The sequence below is a fragment of the Mustela putorius genome, unplaced genomic scaffold (assembly GCF_011764305.1).
Source record: "Mustela putorius furo isolate JIRA1106 unplaced genomic scaffold, ASM1176430v1.1 tig00000430_pilon_pilon_pilon, whole genome shotgun sequence".
Taxonomy (NCBI): Eukaryota; Metazoa; Chordata; class Mammalia; order Carnivora; family Mustelidae; genus Mustela; species Mustela putorius.
The window spans coordinates 23,466,226-23,489,703 of record NW_025421377.1 but is presented as its reverse complement, the minus strand read 5'-3'; the positions used below and the strand labels follow the sequence as shown (position 1 = coordinate 23,489,703).

At 39.2% G+C, this 23,478-nt stretch overlaps 1 protein-coding gene across 1 annotated transcript; it reads right to left on the bottom strand.

The window, feature by feature from the left end:
• Positions 1-10,634: 10,634 nt before the first annotated feature.
• AREG (amphiregulin) lies at positions 10,635-23,032 on the bottom strand. Its single transcript, XM_013063437.2, has 8 exons — positions 22,960-23,032; positions 20,925-20,995; positions 20,391-20,508; positions 19,109-19,357; positions 16,332-16,533; positions 15,466-15,621; positions 12,831-12,942; positions 10,635-10,892 (listed from the first exon to the last, which is right to left on the bottom strand). Exons 2-7 carry the CDS (start codon positions 20,955-20,957, stop codon positions 12,849-12,851), a joined length of 852 nt encoding a protein of 283 aa, XP_012918891.1. The 5' UTR covers positions 20,958-20,995; positions 22,960-23,032; the 3' UTR covers positions 10,635-10,892; positions 12,831-12,848.
• Positions 23,033-23,478: the final 446 nt, after the last annotated feature.

The following is a 23,478-nucleotide window of genomic DNA, read 5'->3' as shown; positions in this document are numbered from 1 at the left end:
GCAAATGTGGTGTGGGAATATGGGTTCCTGGAACGTGATGGGATATACGTCATCCAAAATCCACTCTTCACTGAGCCCTACAGAAGTAAATTCAGTCAGTTCAGTCAGTGTAACCTTTGGTCTATCCACAGGTGAGGCTGCTAATGTCTGGCCTTTACCCCTCCTGATGCCATGCCTAAGATAGCACAGCACGGTAGCTAAGAGGGTAGGCCTGGAGCCTGACTCCTGCATTCCATTCCTAGATCCATCACTTGTGTGGCCTTGAGCAAGTGAAGAAAACTTCATGCCTTCCTGTATGACATGAGCAGTTAATATTTAAGAGGGTTGCTATAAGGAATAAGTGAATTTATATCTGGAAAGTGCTTAAACCTTCTTTGGTACAATTAACAATTATGAGACTGACGGGCTGCCTACTGCGCTAAGAAGGCACTACAATTAACAATTAAATTTAGTTGTTACTTGTTAAAGCTTTGGATTTTGCCCAGTAAAAGAGATCCTTCCAACCTTCTCCTCCTAACCATACAATTTTACAGCATATGCCATAAATTTTTAAATATGTATCTAAAGTCTTACCCATCCTGTGTCCCCCAAGTCCCACTTTCAAAATTATCTACAAAGTGTTTAGGGATTGGCTAAATGGTGAGATACTCTCCAGCATTAAGAGTTACATAATAGAATACTATTTAATAATATAGAAGGGATATTTATAATACATTGCTCAATGGAATAGAATTTTCAAAACAGTATGATAAATATGAAAAAATTTTTCTTAGATAACAGATACATGTTGATAAAATGTTTGGAAGAATTTACACCAGAGTATTAGAAGTGTTATTTCCAGTTGGTGGCATTTGGGGTGATATTTATTTTTCTCCTCCTTGAATTTCAACAATGATCACACACTTCTCTAAAGTTATTTTTCAGAAAATAATTCAAGCTCAGTACCTTCAAGAAAGTATTTGAGACCTGATTCTATCCATTCTGACTCTACTGATGATAATATTAATGTTTTCACCATGTTAGGCTTTAGCAATATTTTCTCACATTCTAGTTGGTTAAATAGATTTCTGCTTTTCTCATAGAATGAATGCCACTTAACATTGGAAGAAACACGAATGGTCACAGTCCGGCCTCTGCAGATGAAGTACATTTCGCCACTACCTACATACCCTACTGCCATGGAGTCAGATACAGTTTCAGCTTAAATGATTTCATAGACTAAGATCCAGGAATTCAGGGGCAGCAATGGGACTGTTAGTTTTCAGGTATTCCTTACTGGCATTAAATCAAGTCAACCCTTAAGGGATTGGAGCAATAGAAATACTGCATTTTCTCTAGAGTAACTGAGTATGGGTAACCCCTGCTTTTCAAAAGTCTGAGTTATGCCCCTTGACTATTTAGAAAGAACTAGTTTAGTACCAGTTTGCATTCATTAAGAGAAATAGGAAACGGATTTTGCCCACTAGGGCAAAAGGCAAAAAGGGAAAGCAATGTTCAGTATTTATTTTGTACTGAGCCATTATAGAGGGAGGGTGACCCTGAGCAGCTCCACCAAGCTCCTACCCCCAATGGGGCTCTGCATCTCAGCAGCCAGCCACCAGCCACCAGAGTTTTTAACTTATCTGTGAACATCTGGGCTTCTTTCAATTTATTTTGTGCAACATGCCTAAGCTTTATTGTGACTGCAGTGACCCCCGCCTCACCCGTGACACCACATCTGTGAGAAAGACACGCTGCCGTTGGGGGAAACCCAAAGAACATGAAAGGCTGCTATCAGAAATGGATGCAGGAGCAGCCTCCTTGCCTTTTACAAGAAAGATACCTCCTACTCCATTGCTGGCTTCTCCTCCTGCGGGGCCTTGATCCCACCTCCCCGCAATCTCCCCGGGGCTCCTCACCCTGTAATGATGCCAGCACCTAGAATGGGGGGCCCCTGCCATGATGTCAGTGATAGGCCCTCATCTTCCTGGGATCATGCCAGTGGGACCTGCTCCTGGAATGAGGCCATCTACGGAAGGTCACATGCCAATGATGTCTGCACCCCTCCCCACCGTGATGAGACCTCCCACCTGTCCCATGACTCCTGCCTGTCCCATGAGGGTGCCCCATCCAGCCAGGACTTGACCAGACATGTAAGGAGGGAGAGGAACCTCTTTATATCCATTTGATATCACTCGTTCTTCTTTACCAGGAGATGATGGCACTGTGACTCTAGATGTCTTCTCATATCAAGACAGGGAAGACTTGCTCCCCCTTCCTATCAAAGCAAAAATAGTTTTGGCATGGGAGTGGCAGGACTGAAAAAAAAAAGGCAATTTTCAATTTGTATTGTGAAATATGAAAAACAGATTTTCAACTGTTTTAGTTAAAAAAAATTTTTCCATGTAAATTAATGGTACTTGTTTCTTTGGTGTATGCTATTTGAGGTTATGAAAGTTTTCATCTCTACTTTTGGAGAGCAGGAGAAAACTGTAATTCTATCTTTTTTTTTTTTTTTTTTTTTTTTTGTGGATAAAATTTAGACCCATAACTAGAGTGACTACTTTCTCCAAGTTCTCTGTCCTGCAGGCTGTCTTTCAAGTTCTCCCAGCAGTGTCTAGTTCTCTCCACTGTCACCACCACCATCTTCAGTCAAGCTCCCTTTATCTCCTGTCTGGCCCCAAAAAGTGCCATCACCCCCGCAAATCTCTCTGGCTCTTCCCTGTCCTCTTCCTAGTCCATTCTCCACACAGCAACATGGTGCGCTGATCAAACCCTGAGACTTTTCGCTTTTAAGTCAATCCATGGCTTCCCCTCGTATTCATGCAGGAACCTAAACTCCAATACCTTGTGGCAGATCCAGCCCTGCCTTCCCTACCTCACTCCGTTCTTACCACAGCTCCTCCAAGGGGGACGTTCTCACATCGTTGTCTTTTTTGCGACCTGTCCCATGCTTCTCACGCAGGTCCCTTTCAGCCTTCAGATATCAGCTAAATGACACCTTCACTTCAGTGAAGCCTTCTACGGTCTACAACACCTTCCCCCGTGACCATAATTTAATCACAATTTAAACCTCATATTATTAACTTCATTTACTTGTCATGATTTTATGCACATGTTTTTTGTCTACTGCTTGTTGTGTTTGTTTTTGTTTTTGTTTTGTTTTGTTTTTGACCATAGGGTTAGAAGCTTAAATTAAACATACTTCTCAGACTTCCTGTTGTTTTATTTAGTTAATTCTCAATACCTTCCTTGCCATCCCTCTGCTCCCAGCACTCTTCCCTCACCATTAGGTGACCACTGTGATGTTTTATGTGGCCTTCCTTTTTAATATTTACTTAAAATGTTACTTAATATTAGTAATTTGTGACCTTTGTAAAATGTGTGCTAATTAACATAAAGAAATATGAATCAATCTTGGTTTATTTCTAACTTGCTTCAGTACCAGGTTTAAAAATTTTAACATTAAAAAAAAAATCTATTCATGTTACTACGAATACACCTCCTCTGCTTCTGATGGCTGATACTGTTTTCCAGTTTGTACTCAGCACATTAGACCTTTGTGGTATCAGTAATAGACACTAGACTCCCTCTAATTCACCACTATTGTAAACAACACCGCAACAAACATCCTCAGGCAAGTCCCTTTGTGAGCCCACCTGTCCCAGGGATATGTTCGCCTTGGGTAATGGGACATATTTACCTTTAATTTGATTAAGTACCATCATCATGAGGGTAACCTCCAGGCTAACCTCCAGTCAGTAATGTTTAAGGGTCTCTACATCCGTAAGCTTCTGCCAACATGATCTATTTTTGCAAATATGAGGGTATCAAGGGATACCCTATGTTTTGTTTTTCTGTCATTTCCAGTAAGTTCGAGCATATCTTTCTGGTCAGCACCATGATGTTTGAATGTGCATTTATAGTTACACAAGGGTCCCCAGTGAAGAACGAGAGTGGGAGCTAAGATCCAAGCCATGCTCTGCGTGCCCTGGCATGACTATGAGCTATCTGCAGAAAAGGCTGATTTTTGCTGATTTGCAGCAAGGCAACAGGGCTAGCACAGCCCAGATCACATACTTATTAGTCACTTACATTTCAGATTCTGGGAATTCTTTGCTCATATCCTTTCCCCCATTAAGTTGAAGGTCTTGTAATTTCTTGTTAATTTTTAGTCATTTCTTGCATATTAGAATCTCTTTTTGGTTTCAGACATTGCCCATTTCTTCTATAATTCTGTCAACTATCTGTCAAATTCACCCATGGCACTTTTCTTTTAACAGAACTCCCTAATTTTGACATACTCAAAAAAGCAGTTTTCCTCTTCATGTCTTTAAATTGTGGCATTTCGCTTAAATCCTTACAAATCTTAAGTCACAAGCATATTTTCTCGCATTATTTTGCCTTCACTTGATAGGGTTGCATTTCACATTCAAGTCTTTCATCTTTGTGGGGTCCACCTTTAGCTATGATGTAAAGTAATCATCTGATTTTATTTTTCTCCACATTCGAAGACTCTTTTTTTTCTACAACATTTGCTAAGCAGTCAGTATTTTCCTTGCTAATTTATAGTGCAGTTTTTATTCCATAATTAGTTGTCTCTGAGCTCTCTGTGTTGTTAAGTTGGTCTATTTGTTCATATTCGTGTCCATACTCAGTCAAGAACCACACTGTTTTGGTACTTTACATTGTGTATGTCTCTATATACAAAGCTTCTTTTTCGCTTTCTTTGTCAAAATGGTAGGTTTTCATGAACTATTATTTTCCCATGCAAATTTAGAATATGATGTACAGAGTTCCTCAAAACACCCAGCTGGAATTTTGATTAGCGTTTTGTTGAATTTAAAGATTATTTGGGAAGAAAATTAACCTCTCTACATTCTAAAGTCTAAGATACTCTCTCCATGACAGATTTGTTTTCTTTTAACACATATCTAATTTTATAATCCTATGTACTTATAAATACACATATGTATGTATATGCACAGGTATAGTTTGCTAACAATTGTGAGTCCTACATTTTTTTTTAAATTTTAAGATCGAGCTATTTTGTCATTAAAGAAAAAAACTATTAATTTTGGAAATTTATATTCTATCTGGTGATCCCATGAAATTATCTTATAAATTCTAATAATTGGCATATAACTTTGTGGTTACTCTAGATAAACTATCAATCATATTATTTGTGAACAAGAAAATGTTTACTTCTCTTTTACAAATTCTTATACTTCTTCTGTTCCTTTTCTTACAACTTTAGTCAGAATTTTTATACTATGTTAAACAGTAGTTAGTAGTTAGTAGAAGTGATGATGGACATCCTTGTCTTATTCTTAATTTTAAAAGGAGAGATGGGGCGCCTGGGTGGCTCAGTGGATTAAACCTCTGCCTTCGGCTCAGGTCATGATCTCAGTGTCCTGGGATGGAGCCCCGCATCGGGCTCTTTGCTCAGCGGGGAGCCTGTTTCTCTCTCTCTCTGCCTGCCTCTCTGACTACTTGTGATCTTTCTCTCTGTCAAATAAATAAATAAAAATCTTTAAAAAAAAATAAATAAATAAATAAATAAAATAAAAGGAGAGAATCTATAGATCTGTTTCTAAGTATAAATTCTGTCATTACTTCTCATATATAGCTTATATCAAGCTCAGGAAGTATCCTATTCCTAGTTCTAAAATTTTTTTAAAGATTTTATTTATTTATTTGACAGACAGAGAGATCACAAGTAGGCAGAGAGGCAGGCAGAGAGAGGGGGGAAAGCAGACTCCCTGCTGAGGTGAGAGCCCAATGTGGGGCTTGATCCCAGGACCCTGCGATCATGACCTGAGCTGAAGGCAGAGGTTTAACCCACTGAGCCACCCAGGTGCCCCTAAAATTATTTTAAAATATAAATCAGGTTCTCTGCCTTTAGTTTTAAAAAAAGGTTTTAACCATACTGGATTCAAATAAAATAAAAATTTAAAAAATGCTTTTTAACTGTATTTTGATTTCTAATGTTTTTTACTTTTTTTTAATAGAACAATGATAGGCTTTCTGTTGTTGAACCATCCTTGCATTCCTGACAGAAAACTATATGTTCATGATGCAAATTTTTATACGTTTATTTATTTATTCATTCATTCATTGGTTTGTTTATTTTTATAGAGAAAGCATGCATGAGTGGGGTGGGGAGGGGCACAGTGAGAGGGAGGAGAGAATCTTAAGCAGGCTCCACACTGGGCTCAATCTCACAACCCTGAGATCAAGACCTGAGCCAAAGCCAAAAGTCAGATAATGCTTAACCAACTGAGCCACACAGGTGCCATCATAATGTAATTTTTAAACATGCTTTTGAATTTTTATATCTATGCTTATTTTGATATATTACAGATACATATATTTATATATAAAATATATATATTTTTCTACATCTTTTTATTTTGACCCATGTTAACAGAGGTCTATCTTCTTAGTATCTCCAAAGAATGATCTTTTGGCTTTGTTTTCCAATACTCTTTGTCATTCATCCCTTCCCTTATTTTAAATACTTCCTTCTAATCTTCTTGGGCTTATTCTATTGGTCTTTTTCTAAATTTTGAGTTAAATATTTAGCTCGAGTTGTTTTCCTTTCGAGCCCATCTTGCTTTCTGACAAATATCTTTAAATCAACAAGTTGTCCAAGTACTGTTTTAGCTGTGCCTCACACATTTTGACAAGACATTTGTATTCAGTTCTAAGTATTTTGTAACTTTTTTAAAGATTATTTTTGACTCAAAAGATTTTATATTATGTTACAGTATGGACATATAGGAGTTTTTGGTGATCTTTTTCAAGTGTTCCAATTGTATTGCATTTTAACTTTATAACTCAAGCTGCCAATGACCTCACCACCAGCATGCACACACATACACACCCAGAAAAGCTGATGACATAATCAGTTTACCCAGAGATATTGGAAAGAAATTTGGGTTGCACTGTGAAAAGCATCATTATACTTATAGTAGATGTTCAATAAATACTTATGAATGATTAAACAAACATATTATACATGTGTAATTTAAAGGGTTGGAAATAAATGAGTGTATTTGCATGAGGTACTACTGAGTAATGAGATTGATTTCTAAGTCATGGAAGAAAAGCAGTGTCATGACTTTACTCATTCCTCATAAAGTTCAGATCTGTCTGACAAAGTGAATTATTAATTATTGATAGGATTATTATCTAGTTTGGCACTATTTAAATCTTTGACTTTGCCATTTCCCTTCTGTTGTTAACTTTGTAAATACTTTTCTTAGAACATATGAGATGTTTTTTAGTAATCTATGTTTGCCTTGTACATAGTTGAGTTTAATAATTATAATTGTTTATTGAATGAATAACAACATAGTCAAGAAATAAGAGTTAAATTTTTCAGCAACAAACCAGCCACTTTAGCAGATGCTCATTGTACCCCACCTACAAATCCTAAGTCATTTCTGTTTCTAAGCATATCAGCTCTACCTCCAGTATCTCATTGCCTGAGGACTTCCTCCGACCACTGGAGTTCATCTTGCCTACACATGAAGCTGGCCAGAAGTTCCAGGGAATTAATATTCTCTACCCCAGAAGCAACTCTTTACTGATTTTTAAATTTATGAATAAAATTTATGGGTTTATGGAAAAAAAATCCAGCTTTCTTACCCCTGTAGTGGGCTAATTCTAAGTTGTGTATTCTATATATCATGAGGGAGTTTATAGACTAGGATGTTTTGTGAAGGCAGAAGAGGTAGATAAAAGTGTCATCTGAGCCTTGAAGAAATAAACCAGATTTCTTATGAGTGGGAGTTTTAAACCATGCTAAATTCATATGCAGATAACACTCTTTAAACCTCAAATAAACATCTGACTAGGAAGTAGTAGAGAAAGTAGTTAAAATAGGCCCACTCTGGAGCCAGAAAGTCTGACTCTATCATTTACCAGCTGTATGGCCATAGAAAAGTCATTTAATCTCTCTGAACCTTTATTATTTTATTTTTTATTTTTAAAAAGTATTTTATTTTAAGTAAGGTCTATACCCAATGTTGGTTCAAACTCACAACCCCAAGATCAAGAGTTGCATGCTCCATCAACTGAGCCAGCCAGGTGCCCTGAGCCTTACTTTACTTACCTGTAAATGTATTTACTTTTTAAGGATATGAGCATTTGATGAGTGACTATGTGCAAAGCACTTAGAATAACCCATGGTGTCTCTGTGTCCTCAAGAAATTTAAGATTATTATTTTTATTATGAAAGAGTAAGTTTTATTTTCTTTCCTTCTACTCCACTATAATGGTTTAATAAACTTTTCAAGAGCTAGAAAAGTACAGGGGATAAGCTGGCAAGTGCCTAGAACCTTCACAGTGGCTATAATTGCCTGGTTTTTCTATACACTTGTGTAGTGATGACTGGGCAGATTGGTCAATATAAATATATTTTCTGTGGACTCTTTATAGCCTCTTTTGGTAATCTTGGCCACTTCTGTGGCTTCAGTTACCATACATATTTTGAGAACTCCCAATATATAATTCTTCCACTCACTGACCTTTAGGTTTGTATATCAAACTGCTGAGTAGATATCTCTTGGCATCTGCAATTCAACAGATCCAAAGCTGAACTCATTATCACACATGCAGATTTTTCTCCTCATATACTCAATCTTAGTTGTGAAGTGAGGACTATGGTTGATTCAGTTGACTAATTGGCTGGGCTGGTCCTTATTTTCCCATAAATCCAATACAAATTAGAAAGGATGTCTTTACAAAATAGAGAAGAACTATTTTTCAGTCAAGGATAAATAAAAAAAAATGCTTCCTATCTAGAATATTCAATATACTTACAGAGATTACCTATTTAAAATTGTATCACCACCCACTTAGCCACCAAAGCCAGGAACTTGAAGGTCATCTTTGATTTTTTCAGTTCCCTTGCTATCTTATTACCCACAGTCTTGTTTTATAAGTTAGCCTTGCTTTCACATTTTTAATCTATTACAAACCTTCAGATACCTGTTGAGTTTCTCTTTCCCTCCTTTACCTTCTCAGATTCAGGGGTTCATTCAAATGCTTCCAAGCCAATCTTTGACCTTTGGCTTTGGCTCAAACCCCTTCCCCACATTGTTGCCTTATAACTTAATTGGGATGCAAATCTGATCATGTTTCTACCCTTGACCAACTGGCTGGAATGATTCCTCATGGCCTGCAGTATATATTAAAGGCGCCATGTGACCCTGTCCTCATTATTCCAGCTGCCTTTGCAGCCTCTGTGGACTTCACACTTACTGTTTCAGTAATACTGAGCTGTTCTACGTATTTTTCTTTTGGGTCATACTGTTTGATGACTTGGTAATTTTGTTTGCCCTTGTAATGATCTCCACATAATTCCCACTCATCCTTCAAGGATCTTCTCAGCTAGCATCTCCCTAGAAAGCCCTCCCTGACTCATTCAGGCCAGGGTAGGTGACAGCTCCCTGGTCTCCCATGGGTTCCTGGTACACACCTCACCTAGTTACTTATTGCACTGCATTGACAAAGCATACCCCCTCGCACCAACTGGGTAGCAAAAGTCTCCAAGTCAGGGCTTTTCTGTCTTGTATCCCCAGCACTATATTGGAATCATCCACCATAACTATTTAGTGAATGAGGTTGAGGGAAATGTGTACTGAAGATGTTCAAGCAGGATCAGAGGTTCTCAATACTGGCTGCATGTAGGAAATACCTGGAGACCTTTTTAAAATCCACATACCAATGACCCAAACCAGTTCATTTAAATTGGAAGCTCTGGGAGGGAGGCCCGGGCATTTAGACATCTTAAACTCATGTGATAATGTGCAGGTGAGACTAGTAATTGGTTGGTTTGATGACCACTAGACAAGGATTGGAGAATAATATCCTAGAGAGAAATGGAACTCTTGATCCTTAAAGCACCTTCCATTTATGAAATTCAGTGAGATGATTGCTGGAATTATACTTAATATTGGCTAATTTCCTCAAAAATATTCCCCATACATTATATAGCTTGGCTTGTTTCGCTTTGTATGCAGGTAACTTAGTTGGTCAGCTAGGAACCAAACAGTGGGTCATTCCAGGGAATTCACATTCTTGAAAGAACACTCAGCACAAATGCACATGGATTTGGTTAAAATCATGTAAAAAGAAAAAGTAGCAAAGGGAAGAAAAGGAGGAGTGGGTTTTAGATGCTTTGTACATTCATGTCATGATATTAGAGAAAGAAGTCTCTAAACACTTCCTGGTTCTTTTGAAATGCCATATTTGTAATCTTCAAATTTATTCTTGTCTTTTTCTTGTTTGTGGTGGTGATGATGCTGGGCAGTGGATTTTCTCTCTTTCATAATATGTGTGTCTACTGTGACAGAGAGGCAGTGCCACATGTTGACTTTAGAAATTTTCAAACTATGAGAACTTGGAATAAGTTCTACAAGGAATAAGAAAGGCTGGTTTAGATATTAGTGTTTGTGGGAGGACTGAACTACTCAAGTTTATAATTTTCCATGAAGAGTGTTTTCTAGGAAAAGAAATAAGTTTTGAAGATCAACATAAATACCCGAAAAAAAGGTGTAGGAACTTCTTTCAAAATGATCATCAAGGCTTTAGGAGAAAGATACCCTAGAGTCTTGAAATCTCAAAACTAATATTCAAACTCTCAATCTCTTTGCTTAAAAAAGTTTAATAAGCTGTAAAATAAATACACTTCCATTAAATATTAAATAAATTATTTACAACTTGAAAAAATACTTTATCTCCATGCAACTTTATGTACAGAAATAAGAACTTAGCATAAAAAGCGACAACTGAAAGTTTAAAACCAACAGAACAAAAAAAGGTTCTGCTTCTTATGATCCACCGAAAAGAGGAACCAACTCATCACTCGTGGTTGTAACTTGGCAGTGACTCTGATCCAATACCTAGTCAAAAGGAAAATAAAAAGATTAGAGATAAAGCTTAATTTCAATATAGCTTTAAGAAAATATAAAAAAAAATCAGGAATCGGAAATTCTATCAATTTAGAATGTCTTCTAAAAAATGCTAAAAGGTTTTCAGAGATAAACTACCACTTTGACCTGAGTCCATCTTTCACACCAGCTTTGGTTGGATGCCTACTTAGGTAGAGAGCTGCCTACGCTGAAACCTGGTTTGTCAAATTCCACTTAATAAAAAACAACAACACACATGGGAAGCAGTTTTCCTAACCAAATCTATGCAGTGGACATAATTAAAAAGAAAGATTAAATGGCTCGGTGTATTTGTGATATACAGTTAATTTAGGATAATTAGTACTGAGGGCATAATAATAGTAGCTACCAGCTAATGGCAGCCACTATGTGCCAACACAGCATATTCCTTTTACAAAAATCATCTCAGATCTTCTTTGAGAAATCTCAGTTGCACTAAATAACCAAAACTCTACCTTTCTTCATGTCAGTGGTCTTAGCTTCAGTACATTAAGCCAAAATTATAATAAATGTTGATGCACTAAGTACTGAACACAGCATTGCATCAATAATTATCCATTTCAGGAGTTACTAAGCCAATTCTGTAACAGGCTCAGAACGAAATACTTGCACTTAACCAATGCTAAATGGGGTGTTTCTCCAAGCATCTGTGGTGTTCTATAAAAAGGGAGATAGTGGATTTAGTAGATTTAGGGTTTGGCTTAGGAATGTACATACATAACCAGCATCTCAAGCAATTCTTAAACCCACTGAAGGTAGCGAATCAATGACTTGATGGGACATCTTTCCTGAATGTCTAAGGAAATGGACCTCCTCCTTCTGACCAACTTTAAACGTGTCCTTGATCTTGTTGTCTGCTTTTCCTCTGGAAGTTTGCTTCATTAGCTGTCCATTTTAGTTATTAATAAAATATTCCTCTCCATAGCTCCTTACTTTTCCCTACAATATGCTCAGCTCTGCCTCTTTACCAAAAAAAAAAAAAAAAAAAAAAAAAAAAAAAAAAAAAAAACCACCTTAAAAATAAGAACTACAATATATCCCTTACCCAACCTATCTCTCAAATTTTTATCCCTTCTCCCTTCCTACTTTGCTTTTTTTTGGAGGTGGAGAGGTGCAGAGAGAGAATTTTAAGCAGACTCCATGCCCACTGTGGAGTCCAATGAGGGGCTCAATCTCACAACCCTGAGATCATGACGTGAGTGGATGGAAATTGAGAGTCAGATGCTTAACAACTGAGCAATCCAGGCGCCCACCCCCTTCCTTTCTTTAAAAGGATGTTCAACCTGCTCCCTCCACTTCCTCAGAGTTGTAGTCATGTTCCTGACTTGGCTCCCCACCATGTGAGCTCAACCTTCATTCTAGCTTTCTCTCCTCAACACCCATTTGAACTAAGCCCTTTGTCTGAAGTTTCTAAAGTGACCCAGCCCATTTTACAGTATTAATCTTCCTCTTCCTTCATAACTGCCTGTCCCAATCTTGTCAGTCCTTGGAGACTCACTTCCAGTGCCACTCTATATATGACATCCTTTCCAGCTCCCTACACATGATCCACAGAACTTCCTCTCCTTCACTGGAAACTCCTCATATTCCTTTTATATGACATATATTTTTTACTTGCCCTAGCATTCTGATTCCTTATACTATTTTCTGTCTACTAAATGCTAGCTTCTCTGAGAAGAATGTTTGTGTCTGCCTCATCTTTACATCCTTTGTAGTAGTCCTTTCTCTCTGTTGAACTCCATCTCATGCTCAAAGATTAAGACTTCAGTGTAGCCAATGTTCATAGTGTATTCATAATTAAGAACTATTACTTTCTTCACATGAGATAACAGATGTTATATTTTTCAAAATTGTAAGATATCATCTATAGTTATCTTTTAAAACTCAAACCTGTAGTATTATCTTCAGTTACGCTATGGCTTGCACGTTTCCATTTTCTTGTCGAAGTTTCTTTCGCTCTTCAACTTCTCCTTCATATTCCCTGAAGTATCGTTTTCGAAGCCTTCAGACAACAAGATATTCCACGGTCATCAAAGTTCTATTCATCTATATATTGACTGGGGTTTTCATGAGTACAGAGAATTCCTTTTTGTGAGTCCTGATAGGCCATTACACTGTGTTCTATTCCAAATCAAAACTTACACCTTGCTATAAATTACTACCATTCTTTTTAAGAGGATGTTCATGGTGACTTTATATAAACATATTCCTAGATTACTGAGATTTAAATAGATACCCCTTGAGACACAAACTTTCAGAAGGCATGGAACACATTTATACGTGTGGGTTTTTATAGTTGATACTCAATGTTACATTAGTTTCAGGTGTATATTATAGCAATTCAATAAATCTATACATTATACTATACTCACCACAAGGGTAGCTACCGTCTGTCACCATACAACACCATTACAATATCATTACTATATTCCCTATTCTGTGCTTTTTATTCCCATGACTTATCCATTCCATAACTGGAAGCCTGTATCTCCCACTCCCCCTCACCCATTCTCTGCCCTCTGACAACCATCATTTTGTTCTGTGTATTTATGGGTCTATTTCTGCTTTTTGTTTGTTTGTTTATGCATTTGTTTTGTTTTTCAGATTCCACATATAAGTGAAATCATATGGTAGGTTTCTTTCTTTGTCTGATTCATTTCCCTTAGCACAATACCCTCTAGGTTCATTCATGTTGTTGCAAATGGCAAAACCTCATTCTTTCCTTTTTTCCTCAACCCTTAGCCCAGGTGCATGTACAGTTGGAGGAAGAAGAAGATGGTATAGTTTTATCACAAAGGACTTTACATTTCTATCAACTAATTTAAATGATCAGAATTTTTTCACAGAAGCTTATAAAACAAGTTGGGTTTTCTTTACTTCTATATATAATAAATATGTCCCTTTGGTTTTATTCATTGTTACTCTCTAGTAAAATTCAATCATTTAAAAATGTCTGGGGTGTCATACAAGAAATTATATTTTTAATGGGTCTCTAATCTGTCTACAAAACATTACTCCTAAAATCATAAGATCTTTGTCATTATGTTTGAGGGAAATAAAACCAATTATGGAAAAGACAGCAAAATGCAGCTTTGGCTGCTGTTTATGTGTCAAACACAAGAATATGATAGAAAGGGAGAGAAGTCACTGCTTAGTTTTAAGAGTGCCAACATGACAAAAAGGTTTTTCCATGCCTTTCTGAAGGATAATTAAATATTTCACCCTGAATGATCCCAAGTTTGAATAATTATTTAAAAACATCTTCTGTAACTGGCTATTTTTTTCCTTCTATCCTTCTATGTCAAACAATCATGATTCGTCTGGCTTGAGGAATTTGCATATCTGGCTTGAGGTATTAACAGATCAAAATAATTTCCAGGGTGTGCAAAACAAATTTAAACCACACATCAAACTCTATGTGCATCATAAAACAGTTTTTTTTTAAATGTTCCTTTTTATCATTATCTGATCTGCATTTAAAATAATAGTAAACAATGGCAGAAGATAACCCCTTGTTTCCTGAATGGCAGGAGTGGTAGATCATGCACACAATCCAGTTGTTAAAGTAATTTACCAAGACCTAAAATTAGAATAATGAGTCTATTGCTTTTCCCAAGCTCGAGTAGCACATGAGTCATTACAGAGCCATTCACACCCTCCCCCAACTTCCTTAATTCACTGACTTCTGTTTGACAGACAATGCCATTCTGACATACCCACCAGTGCCTACTACCAGGAACAGTCTACTTCTAACATTCATTGGTCATGAAGTGAAGTGTGGTGATCTGTTATTGTGAGGACAGGACAGATACTGCGGGAGTAGAACAGTAATGGAATTGTCCCTGCTTCCTACGCCATGCCATATGGAGGAAAATTTTGTTTTGTTTTGTTTTGTTTTGTTTTAGTAATTGAGTTCCCATATCACCTTTGACAATTATAAAACTGGCATAAGCTCTAGGTAAATCAGTACCATGCTGTGATATCTAACAGAATTTTGCATTTTACTAGAAGCAGAGGATAGAGCTTTTCTTGGCTACTGGTTTGAAGCTCTTTGTGATTTATTTAACTATTTTTATTTATTTATTTTTTTTTTTTGGTGCCAAAACAGACTCTCTAACAACCTGCTGTGAACCAGGCCTTAATTAGGCTCCTCTGGGAGGTTTCCTTATGCTTAAAGGTGTTCAGAGTCGGTACCAACACTCTGGGATTTGCAGGGAGCCATGAGTGGAGATATGACATGAAAGAAAGCCATCGATTTTTAAGTTCAAAAAAGGTCTATAGGGTGTTTGAAAAACAGCCTTACATATTAAGTTTCCGTGGTGGCCAAAGTAATATGATTTTTGACCAGAATCTGTGGTCTTTGTCAATGAAGTATAAAGATATGAGCAAAGATCACATGCCATGGATAGAATAAGTCATCTAAAATAGGATATAGGAATAGGAATAGGAATTGGGATAGGAATATTGAAAAAAAAATCAACCTGGCATTATTTTAGTGCGAATGTGTAGGTTATGCAAGACTTACTGGATTGTGATGACAACGGCAATGGCCGTGAAGCTCACCGCAGACACAAAGGCGGCGATGGAGGCTAAAGCGATTTTTGATAAATCACTGTCAACCATGCTGTGAGTCTTCATGGACTTTTCCCCGCACCGTTCGCCAAAGTAATCCTGATGACATCTGTAAACAGCCCACATTCAAAAACTACAGTAATAACTGAAAACGGTCCATATATTTTAAGTTTACTTTCCAGGTCATCAATAGGCATTTAGTTGTAACACTCAAAAAAAAAAGTCGTGCCATCTATTTGTATTTCAAAATCATGAGACGCAATGCACTCAAGCCAGAGATCTATTAGTATAAGAACAAGTTGAGATCAGTTTGGGTGTGATATTCCAAGAAGACACACCTTTTCATTCTTTGTGCTCCTTTTATGACCAACTGATGAGTTCAGTGACTTGTTATGCAGCTAATACATTCCACTATCATTTAATGTGTTAGTGGCTTTGAGGGGGAAGGAGGATTATGTGAAGAGTACATTTAGGCCTTTTTTTTTTTTAAATGGTTTGTAAATATGTTATCATGAATATATTTATACCAGGGATCAGCAAACTATAGCCCATAGGTCAATTCTGGCCATTTGCCAGGTTTTTTACAATGTGCAAGCCAACGGTGGCTTTTACATTTTTAAATGGTTACATTTTAATTGGTTCTGTAAGTACATACATAAGCCTGATCAAGGAAGCCTAAAGTATTTTTCAGCTGGTCCTTTAAGAAAAATGTTACAGACGCTTGGTTTATATGTGGGAAAAATAAATGGCTTTCTGCATTAAGGAGTTTCAGACGTGGTGTTATAAATACAGATTTCCATATAATTTAGGAAGACTTACTTGCATGTTACAGCTTCCAGGTGTTCTATGTATTTACATTCTCCATGAATACAGAAATTTTGGAATTCTGCATCACACGGATTTTTCTTCTTTCGGTTTCTTCTATTTTTTCCACTTTTGCCTCCTTTTTTCTTTCTTTTGGGTTTATCTGAAGTCTTTTCACTTTCTGTTTTGTTTTTCATGGGCTTAACTACCTGTTCAACTGAAAAAAAAAAAGATTTATTGACAACAATCTCTCTTCATCTTGAAAATTGTTTTGGAGATGTAAGAGAAAGAAGTCTTAGCAGTGAAAGCTCATGGGGACAATGACCGTACTTTTCTTATTATTCAACACAATTCACATATAATAATTGGTTAAAGAGAATATCTGTATGGCGTGGCACTTAACCATCTGAGCCTCCTTGTTATTTTATTAGCTTAGAAATGTATTTTGAATTTTTTTGTACTACTCTTATTATTATTGATAATACTATTACCTGTCTAAAAAAAAATCCATGAAATATCTTACAAATTTCTTGAATTTCTTATACATGCTAAGTTCTTGTTAATTAGCATTAATCTGATTAAAGCCAGGTCACAGGTGAATGTATTGCTATACAGCTGATATGGAAGACACTGGAGTTGAGTGAAGACAAGTAACATGTCCAAGGACACGCGGCTAGAATATGACAGTGCTGGGGTTTCAAAGCCTGTCATTCCCACACTATGTTTTCTCTTGGACAGGTCAATGCCACAGATTAAACCGAGACTATAGTAGATTTGTTGATTTTACTTACTCATTTCAGTCTTGTGATCACTACCATAATTGGGCATTACTGTGTATTACTTGAGAGTGGGAAAAATCTGAGAATTACACATTAGAATTAATCAATTTCTCCAACTCCCAGATGACAATGGGTTATAATTAGTTCCACGGGGCTAATTTTTGTGGTCAATCTGTTTGAAAAATAAGAATCAGAAATATTTGTATGTGATGCTTCAGAGATTCGCTCTTCTTAACTCCAGATCTACAGAAGCACCAGTTCCATGTTATAACTATGCAGGATATAGTATACCCACAGGCCAAATACAGGAAGGAGTTTTCACATTGGAGTGTGCATTTTGTTATACTAATACCTGAACAGCCTTCTCTAAGCAATATTTAGTAAACAGAGTCCGGGGCAAAGAGGAAAATACCACAGTATCATAATACCATTAGTCATAATGGTCCTGCATAATGGTCCATTAAATAGAAAATATTAGAAACATAGGGAAGGGTATCAAAGATAGAACCCTGTGCTTGAGGAAGCAACAAATAAATATTATGAGTATTTCAGCAGATTATTATAACATTAATAATAGTCAAATTAGGAGCAATGTTTAACCAGTTATACAATTTTTCTATTGAAACTTTGATGGTAAAAAATACCGTGAGTTAGAGTCAGTTCCCCAATAGAAATGTTTTAAATGCATATTACTGCACATCATCAGATATATTACAAATTGCAGACAGAGACAAATCGTCACTACGCTGAAGAACTATAATACCTATCAACCTCCTGGGCTCCGCAGCCTTTCCAAGGAGCTCAACCACTAGTTTCACTATTTCACAATGCACTAGTCCATTTCAAATGTTAACAACTTGAAACCTCTTCAAGAGAACAGTTTCTAATCTTTTCTCCAAAAATAAGAAGTATAAGCCGATCTCTTCCCCATCTTACATAAAAGCACAAGTTACTAAACAAAGAGTATGAAGTAGCGTGCTTCCTGAAGCTTTTCTCCCCTGCTGCTCAACCCTGTCACTGTCCCTGTGCTATCATCTTCTGTCCCTTCTTCAGGTCTGGGAGCCAGAGGGGGAGAAGACAGGGAAACTAGGTCAGGAGAGAAGGGGCATTACGTCCTGCCTCCATAATGAATGTTCCTAGGATATTTAGAGCCTATTTACTAGTGACCTGATCATCCCTGAAACTTCAAAGTAATAGGAGGGTAATGAGCAATACTTATATCTTACTTTGGTCCTCTTCACCTTAAGTAAATTTAACCTTTTTTTTTTTTTTTTTTTTAAAGATCAGATAACAGCATGAAAGAATAAAACTAAGGGTCACTATTATTTAACTAACACATGGGATTTGGGGTTAAATCATGATTTTAGCCATTTGAAATCCATGCATATTTGTCCTTCTTTAATATTTCCAGAAGGTTGTACTATTATTGCTGCTTCTGCTGCTGCCGCTTCTGTTATTTTGGTTAAAAATCACCAGTTTCTCAGCACCTGGTACTTAGAAGCTAAAGTCCAACTGCTCCTTTCCCCATTACTTTCTGTTCCCTTATTTGTTTTAAAATGCAGGTATTTCAAGAAGCATGGCGGTGGGGAATGGATGTTAGAGCTGAGGACTGGCGATGTCTACGCCTGGCCCGTCGCTCAGCGTGGGGGTCATGTGGTCCCGTGGGAAAGGGCAGAGGATACGGAGTCCAACACTGGAGTTCTCATTCTGGCTCAACTGCTTGCTGGCTGTGGAACCTGGGGCAAAACAACCTTGCACTTCAGTTATCACATCTGTAAAATGATAACAATCCCCACTTGTGAAGTAGACTTAATAGACATAAAACATTTGTTAGTGCTCTGGACATATCAGATGTGCCCACACAAAGCTCTTTGGTCTCAGGTTGTAGCTTAGCCACGGGGTATGCAACAGACATACATACACACAAGAAAACCACCCAAAGATGCAGGGACTGGCTTTGCTCATGCAAACACACATCTGAGAGGCTGTGTTTTGGCCTTCTCCTCCACTCACCTCGGACTGAATCATCTACGATATAGCTAGATATTTGCGGTTCGTTATCATACTCTTCTGCATAGTCATAGTCGATCCCTGAGGACAGTTCCCTGCTAGAAGGCGTTTCACTCACAGGGGAAATCTCACTTCCTGAGGACATCCCACTTCTCGGGGTAACTTCCAATCCGTCAGCGCTGTGGTCCCCAGAAAATGGTTCCCCTTTCCCAGAGTAGGTGTCATTGACATCCAATCCAGCAGCATAATGGGCTGTGGGAGAAAGAACAACGGAAGAAAAGAAAAGGTAAAGCCGAGCGGCCTTCTCACCAGGCAGCTGTGTTCAGGAGAAATGTTTGTCTTCTGATATCAAAGCAGTTATTGCACATGTGCTATTGTTTGGGATTGAGTCACTTATGAAAGCATCTTCGCATTTTGCCAACAAGCAAACTCAGCTGTTCCAATTTACAGAGCTGCTTTCATCAAGGCTTTCTTTTCCACAGATGATCTACGCTACTTTTCACATCAAATAACACTGCCAGATAGGCACGTTATTCTAATTACTTAACAGGTATTGTCTGGATATTCCCATCACCTCACATGCCAGGGGCATTCGTGTTTGCCAGAATGTCCCACTGGGATGGACAGGCTCTGAATCGAAATATCAGACTTTCTCAACATGTGTTCACATTTTTTAAAGGACCGCGTACAGGAATGCAAAACCATATAAGTGATATTTGATAATGATGACTCTCATTGTCACTATTTCATTATCCTTGTTCTTACATAGGGAAGAAACTGGGGCCTGGGTGAGATGGGGAGCCTCAAGCTGCAAGCCCCTGCTCGGTCTTGTAGGTCTCACTAAGACAGCATCAGCGTGGAGCTATGGCTTCTCCCTGGAACGTCGTGCGTGAGGCCCTCTAGGAAGGTCAAGATAGAATCACCAGACGGAGGAGATGGAGAATTTAGGCAGGAGGCAAGCGCTCTGGGTCCAGGACTTAACTGCTCTTAAGATCTGCGGAAGTCACTTCACCTGCCTGAACTCGGTTTCTCTATCTGCAGAAGGAAGGATCCGGACCCTAGGATCGCGGAGGTCTCCTGCTGCTGGACTAAAGCAACACTTCGGAGACTGTCCCGCACCGTCTTCCCGGCCTGGCACGTCAGAGGCACCTGCGCGCTCTCCTCCTCCTCCTCCTCCCCCGGTAGTGAGCTCCGGGACGGAGCTACGCGGGCGCCTCTCCCGGGAAGGGTGGTGCCCGCCGTGGGAGACGCGCCGGCGGGAGACTCGGAGCCGCGATGTCCTTACCTGAGCCGAGCAGCAGGAGCGACAGCACCACGGGCGCCGGCGGCGGCAGCGGGGCTCTCATTGGTTCCTGGGCGCGGCGGCGTCGCGGTCTCTGGGGCAACTCGGCCGGGAGTCGCAGCTGGAAGAGGAGGTGGTGGGGGAGAGAGGGGCCGCGGGGGACGGGGGCGGCGGTGCTCGCGGCCCGGCCGGGCTGGGGAGCTCGGAGGAGCCCCGAGCGCTCGCCTCCGGGTCTCTGGGCTCCGACGCGGGCGCGGGCACAAGGTGTGCGAGCATTCCGGAGGCGCGGCGCGCACCTGCCGCTTTATAGGCCGGGCGGGGACCCAGCCGTGTCCGTGACGTCACGGCCGCCGCCGTGGGTGGAGGCGGGAGGCCGCCCCGGGAGAGGTCACTACCCCAAAACCACGCGCGGAGGGCCGCCCCACCTCCCCGGGCCGCGGAGCGCCGGCGGCAGGAAGTGCAAGTTAAACCCTCGCGGCCCGCGGAGCGCACGGCCGCCCCGGGGTCCACGGGGGGCGTCCAGGCCCGGGCTCCTACCTGAGCGCGCGAAGTCCCGCTCTTTCCAGCCATCTGAACACCCTCCGTGTACGCTTTGGTTGATCTGAAAACTACCGGTTACCGGGGTTCAGTAGAAAAGTTCCATATCAAGGTGCAAAAGTCCTTTAAGACCAAGAGTCACTTCATGCAGGAGAACCCGACGTCTTGAGCAAGGATAATGCAGTTCATGACCTGACTAGAGAGAGCGCCTCCTAATGAGGACCTGGGTTATTTATGATGCGGCCTTATCTCAACCACCGGCGCTTTTCTACCCACTACTGGCAAGTGGCCAGAATTTCAAATCCTTTCCCCTCCGTGTATGGTGCCCCAGCGCCCTCATCAAAATTCGCATTTACTGACCATGTATCATTGCCAAACTATACACTAAAATATTACCTGCACCATCTCACTCAGCAGCCTTGCTGGTTAAGTATCATTTCACTATATTCCAAGGAAGACTTGACCTAGCTGGTCAAGGCATAAGGCAGACGATTTAAATTCAAGGGCTTCTGACTCTAAAACCTCTCTTTGCCCTGTTAAGGAATTTAGACTACACTGATCTCTGAAAAAGAGAGCTTCTGGGAGAACAAGACTTGATCCTAAGGAAGGCATTGGCATTTAAATGAAGTTGGTACCCAAGCCTGTGCAACTCAAATCCCAAGATAAAATGTCTAGCTTTGCGGGCCCAGTTTGAATCTGGTAGGGCAATTCATTCAAAGAAGCTAAAATGAAGAGGGAGGGAGCTGTTCAATTTGACTCACTTTGATGTAGACCCAACTCCAGAACTGGATTTTTCTTGACTTGAAGAGGAGGAAAAAAAAAAAAAAAAATTGCATTGTTCTCTTTCTCTAACTGGTTCCTTGTCCTGAAGATACGTATCTCTTCCTGAATTCTTCCAGTAAAACAGCCTTTTTAGGAATGTGGATCACAGTGCATCTATCCTAATTCTGGGAAAAAAGCTACTTACTTCTTAATGACATATCAAAGTGAACAGGTTAAATAATACCGTACATTTAATATGATGAAATAAACAATCATGACTCCTGCCTTCTCTCCCATTCAGTGTTTGTCGAGAGTATATTTGTGTGATCCACCTCTTTTATTTTTTATGCGGGGGGGGGCAGGTAAAGAGAGAAATTAAATGAGGACCACTTCCTTCTCTCCAAGAGCTGCATGCGGCATAGGTAAGATACATAGAAAAGTAATTCCGTTATATCAGATGCGAGGAAGGATTCAGTGCTCCATGAAAAACAAGGGTGCGGTATAATTTTGTCCTCTGCCATGCCCTTTCCAGCAGAAAGTTTAAGTGGAAAGAATACTTGCTGGCCAAGTATGCCCCAGAATGGACAATAAGACTAGAAAGATGGCAGTGCCCATCCCCGGGTGAAGCAGAGACCTGCATCATCATCATTTTGCTGGATGAGAAGATTGTGATTCAGACAGAATCAGAGCCTTGCTCACACGCAGATTTCAAAAGACGGCGGAGATTTTGTTTAGAGTTCGAGCTGTTGTGCCATTCTCCTCTCAGGCTTCGCGTTTGTTCTTTTTTTTTTTTTTTCCTTTCCCTTTTTTTCCTTTCCCATCTTCATTGAGAGGAAGGCGAGTTGTGTACATCTGCCATCAGAAATGGTTCCCTTTGAGTGGAGTGAAAGTGACCTCTTGACACCAAAATGGCTTAAGTCTTTTTCCGATTGGAAACGGAGAGGGTGACAATTTATGTCAGTGTGCAATGTAGCACAGCATTATAATATGAGCTTTCCATTCAGACCAGTCGGGTTTTCATATACAAATTCCACCATGTATTTAATCAATTAATATTTGAAAGACTCAGCTTCCTCATCTGAAAATAAAAAGATACCTACCCTCTGTTAAGCAGATCAAATGAAATAAGATACATAAACAAGTAACACAAAACCTAACGTATGTGGAGTGCTCAATAAAAGGTAACTCATATTATTAAGCTTGGCGTTATGATAGTTACATTGTATTAATCAGATCGAAGAACCAAGGGACTCTTATAAATGGAGCTACTCACAGAGCAAGTGAAATAATCCCCCTCAGTATTTTCAAGCCCATGGACTTTGTACCTTCTTCACATGAACACTAAGCATTTTGAAGATTTTATGGTTCATCATGGGGTATCATGGGGCATCACCATAATTACATCACAATGCAGCACCCCTTTATGAGTCACTCACAGCATTCTGGAATATGTGCATGAGAAGGAGACCAACTCCATGCCACATAAGATACTTTACATTCTGCATGCTTAGCTGAGACAAGGAGGAACAATTTCAAGAAATTCAAGTAGAGAAGCTATTCTTCTTTATCTTGAAATATTGAGGTTCCCACACCTACTAATAGGTTAAGGGCAGCCCTGTGGGCAAATGCTCCTAGCCAGCCATTCACTTTGATGCCTTGTATCTGGATCCTGATAATATTTTATATGTACAGTGAAAACAAATTCACTTTGACTCTGCTAGAAGGTGTGCTCTAGAACCAAAGAATAACTATGTGTTTGTTCGTATAATTGATCTTGAGTTTTTATAGAGAG